Raw genomic sequence first — 13,108 nt, 5'->3', positions numbered from 1 at the left:
CGGCTGACCTTGCGCCTGCTGCCTGGCTTCTGGTTAGTGTAAGCAGCATCCAGCTGAAAGCTACCAGAGGCCTTCATGTGTATATGTGATGTTTCCAAGGAGAGATGGACCAATTAATCTGATTATAGTCGCAAATCCTTCGACATGTGTAGGCCTGTCTGTGGCCATGTGGAGTACAGATGTGTGTCCATGTGTGTGTAAGCATGTATATACCTGTGTGTGTATCAGATAATGTGATCCACAGACAGTGAAGATACGGCTCCAAGTACACACAAAATCCAAAACTTGGCTCAAAATACATGACCCACAAGATATATAAAATATCTTGAGTGACATTTGGCAAGCATTTATCAATCTGATAAATGGGAATGGGTCTTTCCAGTTAAAAAAAATAAAAAGCTCTCAAGGGAGATGTAACAGTATGCAAATACATGCTGTGGGTGAGTGGTCGTTCCTCGGAAGTTAGACAGCGACAGTTAAAAGTACCTGAAATTAAATACTGGGCGAAATAGTAAACCATCTGTCAAAGCTTTCGCGGTCTGTTTAAAAAACACAACACCCGAGCACTTAAGGGTTTTAAACAACCCCTTTTCATTGGCATGGTTATGAATATGCCTATTCTGAGAGCGTTCGTTTCATTTTCAAACCAGATATCTGAGTCAGTCACAGCTCAGCGTTCCGGCAGGACTCTGCGTACGACTGTGCCACTGACGGCAGCCTGCGCTGAGGGGCGGGAGGAAGTGGAACTGAGGAGCTGACAGACAGGGCCTGATACTGCGCTTCCACCGCAGGCCAATCCCCAGCTAACCCCTGTGCTGACAGCCAGGATGTAGCACTCATCCACAGGCCACAGCCCAGGCACTGGGGCCCAGGAAGGGAGAGCAAGGAGAGCAGGGAGAGGGCTGCTGATGATGATAGAGGGGGGGCTGACTGGTGGTTTGGGTGGCACGCACCGCTTTCTGCCTCCACAGCAGCATGACCAAGAGGAGAATCCACAGACTGCGTCGCCTGCCAACTGCATGTCCAAGGCCTGGCTGAGTGACAGACCCACTAGACACACACACATGCAAGTGGGTACACTGTACAAGCATACATATGACTACACACATGCAAGCACGTTCACACAGGAATGCAGAAACACTACTGCATAAAATAAAGCTGGAACCTATAAGATACCATGAGATAAACATGCGGTGGTAAGATGCTGCAAAAACACACACATGAATACATAGTCACACCACAAACACTCAGAGAGACATTTTTCCTAAGACCATATTTTCTGGTTACTTTACAGATTAACATTTGAGAGTGAAACTGTCAAACACAGACATAACAGATCACTGCATATTCACTGACAGTGTGTTATTAGTGACATTACAAGTCATGTGAAACATTCATCTAGAAAATTGTCCAGACAGAGCTAACATTTTGGAAAGCTTAACCTCTCAAGCTAGATGTTATTGATAACATGACCTCAACAGAACGTATTTCTCTGATATTTGTTGTGAGACAGAGCCTTAGAAGAACTATTAGACTCTGGGTTAATAAATAACATAGTCATACTGAGTATTGAGTCAGTACTGAGCAGAAGCATAGAGGAGTGATGGGGGTTCAGAGGCCACCGATGACCCTGGCTGCACACTGCGAGGGGGCTCCACTCAGAGCCAGAGCTGTCTCTCCAGCTGGGATCACAACACAACGCTGGAGCTTGGGTTTCAGAGCACAGCTTCAGCCTGGGGCTGGGATGGCGATCCCCCGTGTGGAAGGGCCTGCTGGGCCAACGTGAGGCAGACAGACACTCAGGGGGTCAGCAGGCCCACTCACCCACTCACTCTCAGGAGGAGGCAGCGACAAGCATAGAAGCCAAAGACTGATTGAGCTGCCTCAGACCGCAGCTTTGCTTTTTTAACCGCTGAGTTTGGGTTTGCATCAAGCCTCAGTCTTCTATAGCTATTTCTGTTCAATGGGGCTTCCATTGAACTGGCCCTGGAGGCAGATTCCATGCATAAATAATGCGCTATGAAACCATGAGGTTGAATCAAACAATACGATATGCTAGAAGACAAAATTTAGATGAATTGTGCAAACAACTCAGCGTTCACCTGCAGCAACACATTTTTCTTATAAAGGCAACCGAATAGAAATCTCCATCCAGAGACCCCTATGAAATCACACATGCACCAAAAACATTTTGAAAAATGTTTATGTTTTATCCCCTTATCCATCCCTTTCAGAGACACCAGATCATTTTGCAGCATTCAAGAGTCGTGGAATTTCCCAAGAAGATGTATTGTAGCAGCTTTCTGGGAAATATTAATATGCAGCCAGCAGAGGAAAGGTAAAGGGAGAGGAGAGAGGGGATGGGGGTGTACAGCAGGGGGGTGGGGTACAGACGATCAGTATCATGGCATGGTACCTGATGATAAAATGCCTCTTGTGTTGCAGCTCATTCCAACCCCCAGTGCACAGTTTCTTCTACTGTTTGCTATCTCTTTATGGGTCTGTGTTGTAGCTTTCCTTAAGGACACTGATGGTGGTGGTAGGTGCCTGGGGGGTACTTGGATAGTGGGCTAAGTCTCCAGTATGGGGAGTCACCTTCTCTGTACTCTGCACACACACACTCCCCTGTCATCACCACCACTGCACTGCAGATCTTCCACATCTGCCTCGCCTTACACCAGTTAGCCCTGCTCTCACCAAGCCCCCACCATCTTTGCCTCCCTCCCACATCTCTACTCCCCCATCAGGATCATCCAAATATTTCCCCTTGCTGCTTTTTGAAGCTTCCATGGGTCACGGGACCTCATGCACAAATCATGCTGGCTTGCTGTGGGGGGGCCGGTCAGAGAGGACGGGAGTGAGTCAGACGAATAGAAACTCAATCTGCACTGTTTTCATACAGGGATATTTTTCTTGCCAAGACAGCCATCACCAATCAGCGGCCAGTTCTAAGAGTGAGTTTAGGGAGCTTTTGCTCGAGATGCTGTCCTGGCAGCTGATTTCAACCATATTCCCCTGCCACACCAGGGGGAGAGACGGAGAGTAAATTCAGAGAGCCTGACAGCCTGAAGTGGTTTAACATAGGGGTTAGCCCCAAATACATAGCTCTGGGTTTATGTTGATGGATGGATAACCAAATCCATCTCATTGTTTGCAATAAAACAGAGATGTTAGTTTTTACACTGTGACACCACACTTGATATGGTGTTGAATTATGATTCTGAGTTTTGGAAACCCTCTCTATATGCATAACTTGTATTTTGGAAATGCTGGAGGGAAAATAACAAAGGAAAGTACACAAGGATGATAAAAAGGATGATGGAAGAATCAAATAAGCTCTGGACTGTGTGGGCACAGGAGGTTCAATACCGACTGCAGAATATTTTTTACAACAGATTGCAAGAATATTGGATAGGCCCTCAAAGTGGGCCAGTAAACAGGCTGGACAGAGGAGGATGATGGAGCGGACCTTTTCTCCCACCTGCAGAGCACACCAGCTCAGGGTGAGAGGAGATGCTGGGTAGGAATCTGCAGTGCTGGTTAAAGTAATCACATTGGTCTCACTGCATCTGATCTGCAGTCTAACAGACTTCCAAACAGTTGAATGAGTAAATAAAGTGCCCCAGGGGACTCCCGCTGGAGATGGATTACCACAAGGGTGCACACACAAAGGAGCTGAAGTCCCACAACCCGATGTGAGCTGCAGACAAAAGCCAGGGTTGGACCTCAACCAGGGAACCGGCAAACTTTATTAATCTCATCCTAGACTGAACCTCCTGCTATTGCAATCCACAACCTCATACACAGACACATACTCAGCTGTGTGCAGGTACACACAAAAATGTGTAAGTGTGTGATGGTACTCTGATTGTGTATGTAGCTAGGCGAACATATGTATTTGTACATATGACATGTTATTTATGTTTGTGTGCATGTGCTTGTGCAAACATTTGCACATACTGTAGTGGTGATGCACAACCATCCCTATGTGTGCAACTGTGTGTGTGTGTTTGTGTGTGTGTGTGTGTGTGTGTGTGTGTGTGCGTTCACGTCCGCTCGAGTGCATAGACCACATAAGAAGAGTCTCATGCTCACTTGGCTGTGGAGGCCGAGTCTGGAGGGGACTAAGGGCCGTGGCATTCTGCGGCCCCATCCCACCCCGGCCCCATTCTTCCCTCTTTCTGGGCCTGACACAAATAAAAGGATTAGGAGCCCCCGTTTCCGTCAGACCCTCCATTCAAGACAAAGCTCTGACCAGCTTAGTGTCACACTTAATGATAAAAGTGCAAATCTCTGTCAGTCACTTTGGGCAGGAATACCGGTATTTGGAAGCTAATCTCATTTGATGAAGATTAAGAGTGAAAAAAAGACAAAAAATGTGTTTTGCTTTGTCCGTATAAATATCTATACTGCTGAAAGTCAAACAACCAAATTTGACATGGAACATGTAAGATGAACTGGTAAAATATAAAGTATCCTTGTTGAAAAATAAAATCGAGGGTGAGTATAAAGAAGTAGAATGAGCAAAGATTAAAGACAAAGGAAGAAAGGAAGGAGCAGAGAAAGGAAGCAAGTGTACACACACACATACACATGCGCCCACACCCTCACAAAACCTGGGGTGTATGTAGACAAACACAGTGCTCTGCCCATTCCCATGTAGAGTTAGAATGTGTGGCGTGAGTGTGAGAGTAAGCCTTGGGCACACAACAGTCTGAATGCAGCACTTGCCACTATGATGCCAGTCCTCTCTAGTGTATCTGTGAAAAGCCTACGTGTTGGAAAAACATTCCAGAGTGGGATCACATATACACAGTTGGGGCCAGCAGCGATACTATGAGCCAGCAGCAGAGTCCGTGTCTCAATTTCTCATGCACGTTCGACCAGGCTGTTTCGAGAACAAGTGTGGGCTATTTCCAAACTAACGTGGCTTAAACAGAAGCAAAATGAAACAAACAGATCTGAAGTAATTAAAAATGACTCAACAAACTCATTCTGTGAATGTTACACTTCACTGTCTATACACCACAAATGAAAATTGCAATTAATAATCTTAAAAGACCAAAATTTTGCCACTGAATAAAACTGTATCAGCCAATCCTTAAACATGTAATCTGGCAAATTGAAACTGAAAACATTTGCTGAGTGTGTGTATTTCTCTGCTGGCTACTTTAAAAATGCCAAGCCTATTACAGTATTTCACAGATTTAGCCAAAATCTAATTTGTAAATTGCATTTAATGGTTTGTGGTTGCCTTCCTTTTTGTTATGAAGAGTTGTCATGCTGTGAAAATAAACCTGAAGGCCCGAGGACTTGGAGCCAGTAATGAAAATCACTGCATTGCCCGAGCCGAAGGCTTTCTCTCCACCGTCACTGATTAGCATTCCCGATTGACTGACATGTCCCACTGGCTGCCTAACAGCCGGCTTTAGGAGATGAGGTTAAATTGTGGCTACCAACAAATTGCATGCTTGAGTTCCTCTGCACCCCTCTGCTATCATCCAGTGTAATGTGAGCACACCAGGCAGATCCCTCTGCAGATCCTTCTCCTCCCCTGCACTACAGCTCCCCCACACAAAGCCACAGAGACCTCTTTCCACATCCCTCGCCACCAGTCTGGCCTCTAAAGTGGTGATGGGCATTACCGTGGCTGAGCCTCTGTGGCTTCCCATAGCGTCCTGCAAAGTGCTTTGTGTTCCAACTGCTGCTACACACACATACTCACAAACCCCCCCACTCAGACACACACTCTGCACCAACTCATTCCTACAGAAAAACACACAGCGGAAATGCCTTTACAAAAATAAACCTGCTTGAAAATCACCTGATTGAATAACGCAGCGGCTATCACCAAAGATTTACTGGCAGCATCACAAAATAAATAAATAAATAAAATCAATATATATAGAGAACACTACTGGACGGTTTACATATTAAGATGGTGTAAAATTTATAACCGCACTAACTACATATCCAGGGTATCATGTGAAATTATGTGTTTAAATCAAATATTTATCTCTTCAAGAAGCTATTTGGGAGAACTGGAAAGGACAAAAAAAGGAGAATCCCTGATGTAGCTGGTGATACACATAAATATTACTCACTATCACTATCAACAGGTTCTTTAATGGGGCTAAATATGTTAGTGGAACTGTTAGCAAAGCATGAGATGACAGATGATGCATCCTAGTACGCTGCTGGGACAGGCCAGGCCATGTTGACATAAAACCCAATACTTCCTTACAGAGGAACGGGGCCAGCTTCAGCTAGCTCCTGGCCCAGCACTAAAAATCCCAGCAAGCTGAAGCAATATTATCCAGCTTAGTGTTTCTAACATTAGATTTGTCTCTCTATAGAGGTCCTCTTTTATTTATCCAGAAGAGCAGTGGCTGAAAACACATTTGTATCCTTTTTAGGGAGAATTTACAGAAAAACAAAATAGCTAGAAGTTAGAACATACACCCACAGTTCAGCCTATGAGAGTTACACGGGTGTTTTTTTTTGTGAAATAGTGTGGACAGTCTTTAATTAAACGGGTATAAAGGTACCCGGCTGGGTTGACAATGCAAAGCACATTCATTTGTTTCTTTTTTTATGTGCATGTATGAGTGTTCACAAAGTGCCAGGCCACACGGGAGTGTCCTATAGTGAGTAAAACACACACTTGGTTAGCTAACACAGAAACCCAGCCGTCAGCATCTATCCAGCACACTGCTGCAGCGTCCCAAGCACAGCTAATTAAAAAACAACAATTTCACAGGAGGGCACTCCAAACAGTTCTAAAAAGCACCTCTCAGCACACTGGGGGATCGTCCAGCATGCATGGGAGGTGAGACAGGTTCTGGGAGCTCTGCTTTTATGGCTTCATCACTGCTGTGTTTTTCTACTACTCATACTACCGTGACCTGAATTTAATTTTGCTTACAACACATGAATTACAAAATTCGGAAAATTCGGCATGCTGATGTATTTGGATAGGTTACAAATAAAACATTCTAAAATAACATTTTGCTAGACAGTAAAACTTTATAGAGCGTGGAAAAAATCCGCTGTGGAATGCAAGGTTTTATGCATCAGCAGGACCAAAAGTAGGCTGCATAGTGTATAATATAGTTTGTTAATGTTATGTTTGTAGATGGAACCCATGGCAGTTTCTAACAAGGCAGTCCATTACAGGGGTGTTGTCCAACACTTCGGTCAAGTGATAGCCTTATTACATGGCTCCTCTCAAACCATCTGCTTGGTTAGAGGAAAGATCCCTCTGGGGAAAGGATCTCCTTCTTTCTAATGATGTATAATTGACCTCCAAACACCAGGGCACAACAAACTCTCTCAAGGTGGTGTAATTCCACTCTGCCTTTTACATACCGCCCGTCTCGTTCAAGCATGTTCCTTCTCTACGGCTACGGCTCCCGTTCAAGTGACAGCTCTGCCTGTTTGCTCTCATTTTATCGAACTCACACATGAAATATTCTCACTAAAGTCCTTCTCCTGCTCCAGAATATGACCGCATATATTTGTCAATTTTTTTGGGAAAATATATCTGCATGTAATACTTTTGTCTCCTAAAAATAATCACCCAATTTATTATTTAATTACACTCAATGTTTTGTCAAATCTCCATACAAATCAGGAATGATTAACACTGGTCAGCTGCTTGACATACAAAAGAGGAAAATATATGGGATAAAGGCTAATAAAATCCAATCTTGTTACTATATAACTGCACTATATGGAGCAAGGTGTGTTAAACTGTGTTGGTGGGAGTTTTAATAACACAGTACACAATTGTTTTCCCCTGTCTGCACTTAAACCTGATCCAAAGGTGTGAAAAAAGACTGCTTGCCAATTCCTTGATTTATTATAGCTAGTGAGAGCTGATTACGGGGAATGAATCAGTTGCTGTAGGAATGTAATTAGGCACGCAGACCTCTGTAAGGCTAGGAGCTCTCCTCACAGCCCAAAGCAGTTTGTGGGCTGACAAATGCATCTTAAATGGGTGTCATAAAAGTCAAAAAGGTGCCAATTACATCTTTAAGTATCCCATCAATGCAAATGAAATAAACAAAAAAAAAAAAAAAGAGAGAGAGAGATACTTCTGTCTACATGATGGAAGGACCCTCCAGCTAGTTTTTAACCTGGGAGGGAATAAGGGGTGGGGGAAAAAAAAAGTGGGAGAAGGAGGGTGAAGAATTAAAAGATGGAACGTGTGATGAAGAAGTGTGTGAGGGGGCAGAGCGGTGCCCAGCAGGTTGTTGTGTTTGGCAGGGATGATCGGACTAACAAGCTCACACGATTCACAATACCAAACGTAGTAAAGAAAAAGGGAGCTTTACACCAAATATGGCTCTGAAAAATCATATCTAAATGTCAGGAAAGAATGTTATTTGGAAGTAAAATACGTCCATATCTGTGTCTAGTGTTTCTTTTTACACACACTACATAAATAAAACAAACTACAAGTGAACTGTGGTAAAACAGGCATGAGAAAGAGATCCTGCTCTTTGCCGGACTGTCTCAGCTTCCAGCCACCTCTGAGCCGTGACGCCGTGACTCTGGTATCCCATAGTTACTGCTATGAATTTTCCATTGTTAACAGCGGCCTACACTCCTGTCACAAAGCTGGATGAATGGCACGCATGGCAATAGATGTAACTCTTTGTTGGTTGCAAGGTATCTAGCAGAGAGCCATAATGTCCTGGTAATCGAAGAAGGATTGTTAAAAAGCCCAGACACAAAAGCTGAAAATTTAGTGACAAGCATGAAAAGCACTCATGCAACGAGAAACACAGGGCACCCCAGGGTCCTCACAGGCCAAACAGTAACCCTCAGCACTGTTACTGCTGCTACTTGCCCTAGTATGTGCCTCAATGCATCTGCCAACTTTTAGCTTATATGTGATAATTTAATAACATAATTTACTAATTGGTGCCATTACCTCCATTTTTTTTTGCAAAGGAAAAAATAAAAAATGCAATTTGATTTAAAGTACTTTCTGCTTTAGGCCTTTTTTGCAATTTAAAAATACTGTTCTGAATATTTGCTGTGAAAAATAATTTATAAAAAGCACAATTTTAGACTTCTTTTGTTTTATTATAATTTTTTTTAAAGGCAAATGTTAGCAAAAGGAAATTTTAAAATGTATTTTTCCTCATATATTCTATAAATTTGGCAGATATGATAATAAATTATAAAGCTGAATTTAATCCTATAATGACATAATTATACGTCACCCATCAGTTATCGTGCGACAGTTTTGAAATGTTTCCAAACTCTGCTACAGTTTATCTGAAAATTATTCATATCATTAAACACCGTGAGTGTGTTCATGTGCATAATTCACGCGTAGGAAAATGGCCCGAGTAATTTTTATAATTTGCCTTATTTAATTTACCATAATGTATTACAGAGTAAAACGTGCAGATTTATTTAATAATAACGTGAAGTAATTGCCATGGAAAGAAAATAAAAAGAAAAAAAATCACATATAGTGAAATGCAATAAATAAAATAAAATACTACAAAAACTAAACATAATCATATAAAAATACAAAATAAAGATATAATGTCATATTTAAGGAAAATCGATGCAACGGATTTAGAAATAAATGTCGACAAGCTGATCTGAATTTTTTTTTTTTTTTTTACCCTGCATGCACTGTAGCTCAGGATTTACAAAGAAACCTACAGAAATTACTTGCTAAATGTTTCGACTGAGTGTAAAGCGGTTGATGGGGAAAAAGACCTTATGATGCGTTCAGGGAACATATTGCAGAGAACGGAATAAAAACCGACACTGCACCGCCTGCGCTTTCTCGGGCCTGAGTGGGATTACGTCTTTTGTTAAAAATGAAATTGTTCCGGCGAGACAAATGTGGAAATATCGTGGGCCACTGTGACAATAACAAAGCCAAGCATGTGACAAATAATATATGACCAATAACATAACGCAAGCGTCCTGCAGCCAGAGTGAACGCACTATGGATATTTCCATGTTACAGATTATTGAAATACTTTTCTGCTTTGTTTTGGACATGATTTGATTCTACGTATTTCTAAGGTTGATTTCCTATTTGTGATATCTGATGCAAATCTTGTACACACGGTAGAATAATTGTGCAATGACAACAGGTACCAACTATTGTTTATCATATTTCTAACTGCAATTTGTTTTTTCTAAAGTTGGTAAAATTAAAATATAAACTCTTATGATTTTTTTTTTTCTTCCAGAGGACTTTTCTTTGCACAATAAGTGAGACATTAAAGGGCCTGCAGGTCAGCCATAGCAGGACAGCCACTGCACAAACAAACCAAAGCATGTAAAGAAATGCCAAAAAAAAAAAAAAAAAAAAAAAAGAAAGAAAGAAAGAAAATGGGATCCCCCGAAATGTGCTTACTGTTGGTAGTCGTGTTTGCAGTAAAGTTTCCTTTCTCTGAAGTAACAGCTGGTGGTGAGAGGCTGTTGACACACGGTGCACTGCAAACACTCTTCGTGCCATGACGAATCGTTGACGCGCATCAAGAAGCGGTCGGAGATGGGACGCTGGCATCCTTCACACACGGATGGATGATGACATTCAGTCCCTGGAAACGGCAGACACCCGAACAGGATAGGCCCCGTCAGAAAAAAAACACAAAACACAACACAACAAAAGCACATTAGGCCTGGGACACCGTTTAACATGTGTGGTAAAATGTTCCAAACTGGCTGAAACCTACACACTGTTTGATTAAAAGGTAAATTCCAACAAATTAATAGTTTTAAGAAATGCGTAAATATGAGATTTCCCATCATCTAAGGCCTGTAGAATGCATCACACATCCTCGTTTGGTGTGTCTGGGTATTTCAAGATGCGTTTCTTTGACAATTTAGTCAAAAATAAAGCTAAAGTGGCCAATGTTGGTTTAGTTTTGCCATGTTTTTACGCACATTAATGCGTCTTTGGTGAGGTTTTGCATGCTGTCTGCCGGCCGGAGGTTAAGAAACGTGTCAGGAAACAAAACAGTGGGCATGCACGCAAAAGGTAATGGCATCCAGACAGGAATAACAGAGCAGGGTTTGGACCTGTGAGTGATCTGCTGAGGTTTACAGTCAAATAATAAAATAATCCAAAAAAAAAGAGACTCACCGAGCATGACTCCGAGTGTGGCTTGTCCCGATCGCAGGGGATGATCTTCAATTTTTATGCCGTCCAGCATGATGCACGTCTCGGGCTGTTCTCCCGCGGAGAGGCGCTCCAGTGACACCAGACCTGTTGCAATATCCATAAGAATACGATCAGACTTGACAAGAAAATCCAGAAAAAAAAGCAGTCTGGAGGAAGAGCCGCCGACGAACTTGAAACCTGTTGAAACCGTTTTTGAGTTCCGTATGTGAGACAGCCTGCAGCTTGGAGGAGGAAAGAAAAAGAAAATCAACTTAGGGAGAAATAGCCTAGAAAAAAAAGGCGCGTCTGGTGTTTACAGGTTAAAAGTTAGAATGAGTCTAAGCCGGTTATGGAAATCCCTCAAGTGTCAGAGACGCATAAACAAAACAATACACGTGGAAAACTCTCTGAACAGTCACCTGTTAATACTGGGACTGAGGAAGCTTTATCTTCACGTCCTCAAGCCGACGGGGAGAAAGAAGGGAATTTCTGCAGGAAAGAAACAGTTTCGCCAAAGAGGAGGTGGAGAAAAAAACAAGTGGAAGAAGATGAAGAAAAAAAAAAAAACGTGACAAACAAATCCAAAGATAGTGAGAGTGGAGATGTCCCGGCAGTAACTCTTTAGAAGTACAGACACGGTTAGTTGTGCCCCTGTCGCTGCAAAAGTCTGAGATCGAGAATGAAGCCAGTGGATCCTCCCACTCCTGCATGCATGGCTACACTTTTTTCAATCCCCATTCACTGCTATTGGGATGCGATTGGAGCAGAATCCAGTGCACTCCACACAGTCCAATAACAACACACATGGAGAGTCAACCGAAGAAAAATGATATTTTGCAGAGGCCCGGCTTTACTCTAAACAACAACATAACAACCACCACCACCACCCATAATAATAATAATAATAATAATAATAATAATAATAATAATAATAATAATAATAATAATAATAATATGGTGCAATACATTTACACTTTACGATAATTGAATGCGCTTTCTGATATCTGCTGCAGATATATTTCTGTGTATCATTTTTTTTTCTTTTTAGCAGAAAATACTTTAAATATTACAACACATAAAAACAGTAAATGTCTCCACTATTTAAAAAAAAAAAGCATTTGGCTGAGTATACAGACAGTGTGTGTTTCTTGGAGCATCAGATGCCTTTTCCTTGCTCTTTTGTGTATTGTTTCCTGTGGAGGCTGCTGTCTGCTTTCAGCTGATGCACCTGGCGATGACTGGAGATAAGACTAGTCTGTCCAGCACTGAGGTGGCCACCATGGGTCATATCCATCCACCGGTGAACACATAGAACAAGAAGAATACACAGGAATTGCTTATTATGGTCATTATATTTTTTAGTATTATTGCTGACTTGTTTATTGAAGCAGTAGCCTATTATTATTGTCATTATTATTAAAAAATATTTCTAGTGCATGCTGTATTTTCATTTTATAGCCTGTTATTATTATTATCATTTTTTTTACTTAAAATGCATCAGCTGCAGGTCTGCTCCAAAATAAATAAATAAATAAATAAATTTTTAAAAAAAATCTCCTTAAATATAACATTAAATTCTGCCCATCGTTAAAATAAGCGTTATTCAGTAACGCATATTCTAGCAATGAGCAGCCCCGTTCTCTGTTTTTTTCTGTCTGCAGGCCTATGTGCACTAAAGTGGAGATGTTTGCGAAGGTGTGATGAAATATTGCACTGAGGCCTGTCTGAAATTACAGGGCTGCTAATGGGATTGCGCGGCGCTTCCCATGTCACGCTGCGTGAGAGGCTGATTGTTATCAACCTCTTTACCAAAAAAAAAAAAAAAAAGAGAGAGACAGAGATAGAGAGAAAGAAAGAAAAAAAGGCTCCAACATGAAGACATAAGAAAACTGGACGCATGATGCAACACGACTGAGCAACGTTTAAAAGGAAGGCACAGGAATATTACTTTACGCATGATTT

The 13,108-nt window shown here is 41.9% G+C and overlaps 1 protein-coding gene across 3 annotated transcripts in view; it reads right to left on the bottom strand.

Annotated features, from left to right (window-relative positions):
* Positions 1-11,800, bottom strand: part of lmx1bb (LIM homeobox transcription factor 1, beta b) — a 43,266-nt gene extending 31,466 nt beyond the window's left edge. For 2 of the 3 annotated variants that reach the window (XM_030142534.1, XM_030142535.1), the window contains exons 1-2: positions 11,129-11,800; positions 10,397-10,583 (exon numbers count right to left, since the gene is read on the bottom strand). In XM_030142534.1, coding sequence (XP_029998394.1) covers positions 10,397-10,583; positions 11,129-11,267 — 326 coding nt within the window. In that variant the 5' untranslated portion in view covers positions 11,268-11,800. The remainder of the gene's footprint in view (positions 1-10,396; positions 10,584-11,128) is intronic. The other variant, XM_030142536.1, reaches the window with a different exon arrangement.
* Positions 11,801-13,108: the final 1,308 nt, after the last annotated feature.

Source organism: Sphaeramia orbicularis, chromosome 9, assembly GCF_902148855.1.
Source record: "Sphaeramia orbicularis chromosome 9, fSphaOr1.1, whole genome shotgun sequence".
Lineage (NCBI taxonomy): Eukaryota > Metazoa > Chordata > Actinopteri > Kurtiformes > Apogonidae > Sphaeramia > Sphaeramia orbicularis.
Note: the sequence above shows the minus strand (reverse complement) of the source record. Positions and strands in the feature narration are given on the sequence as shown.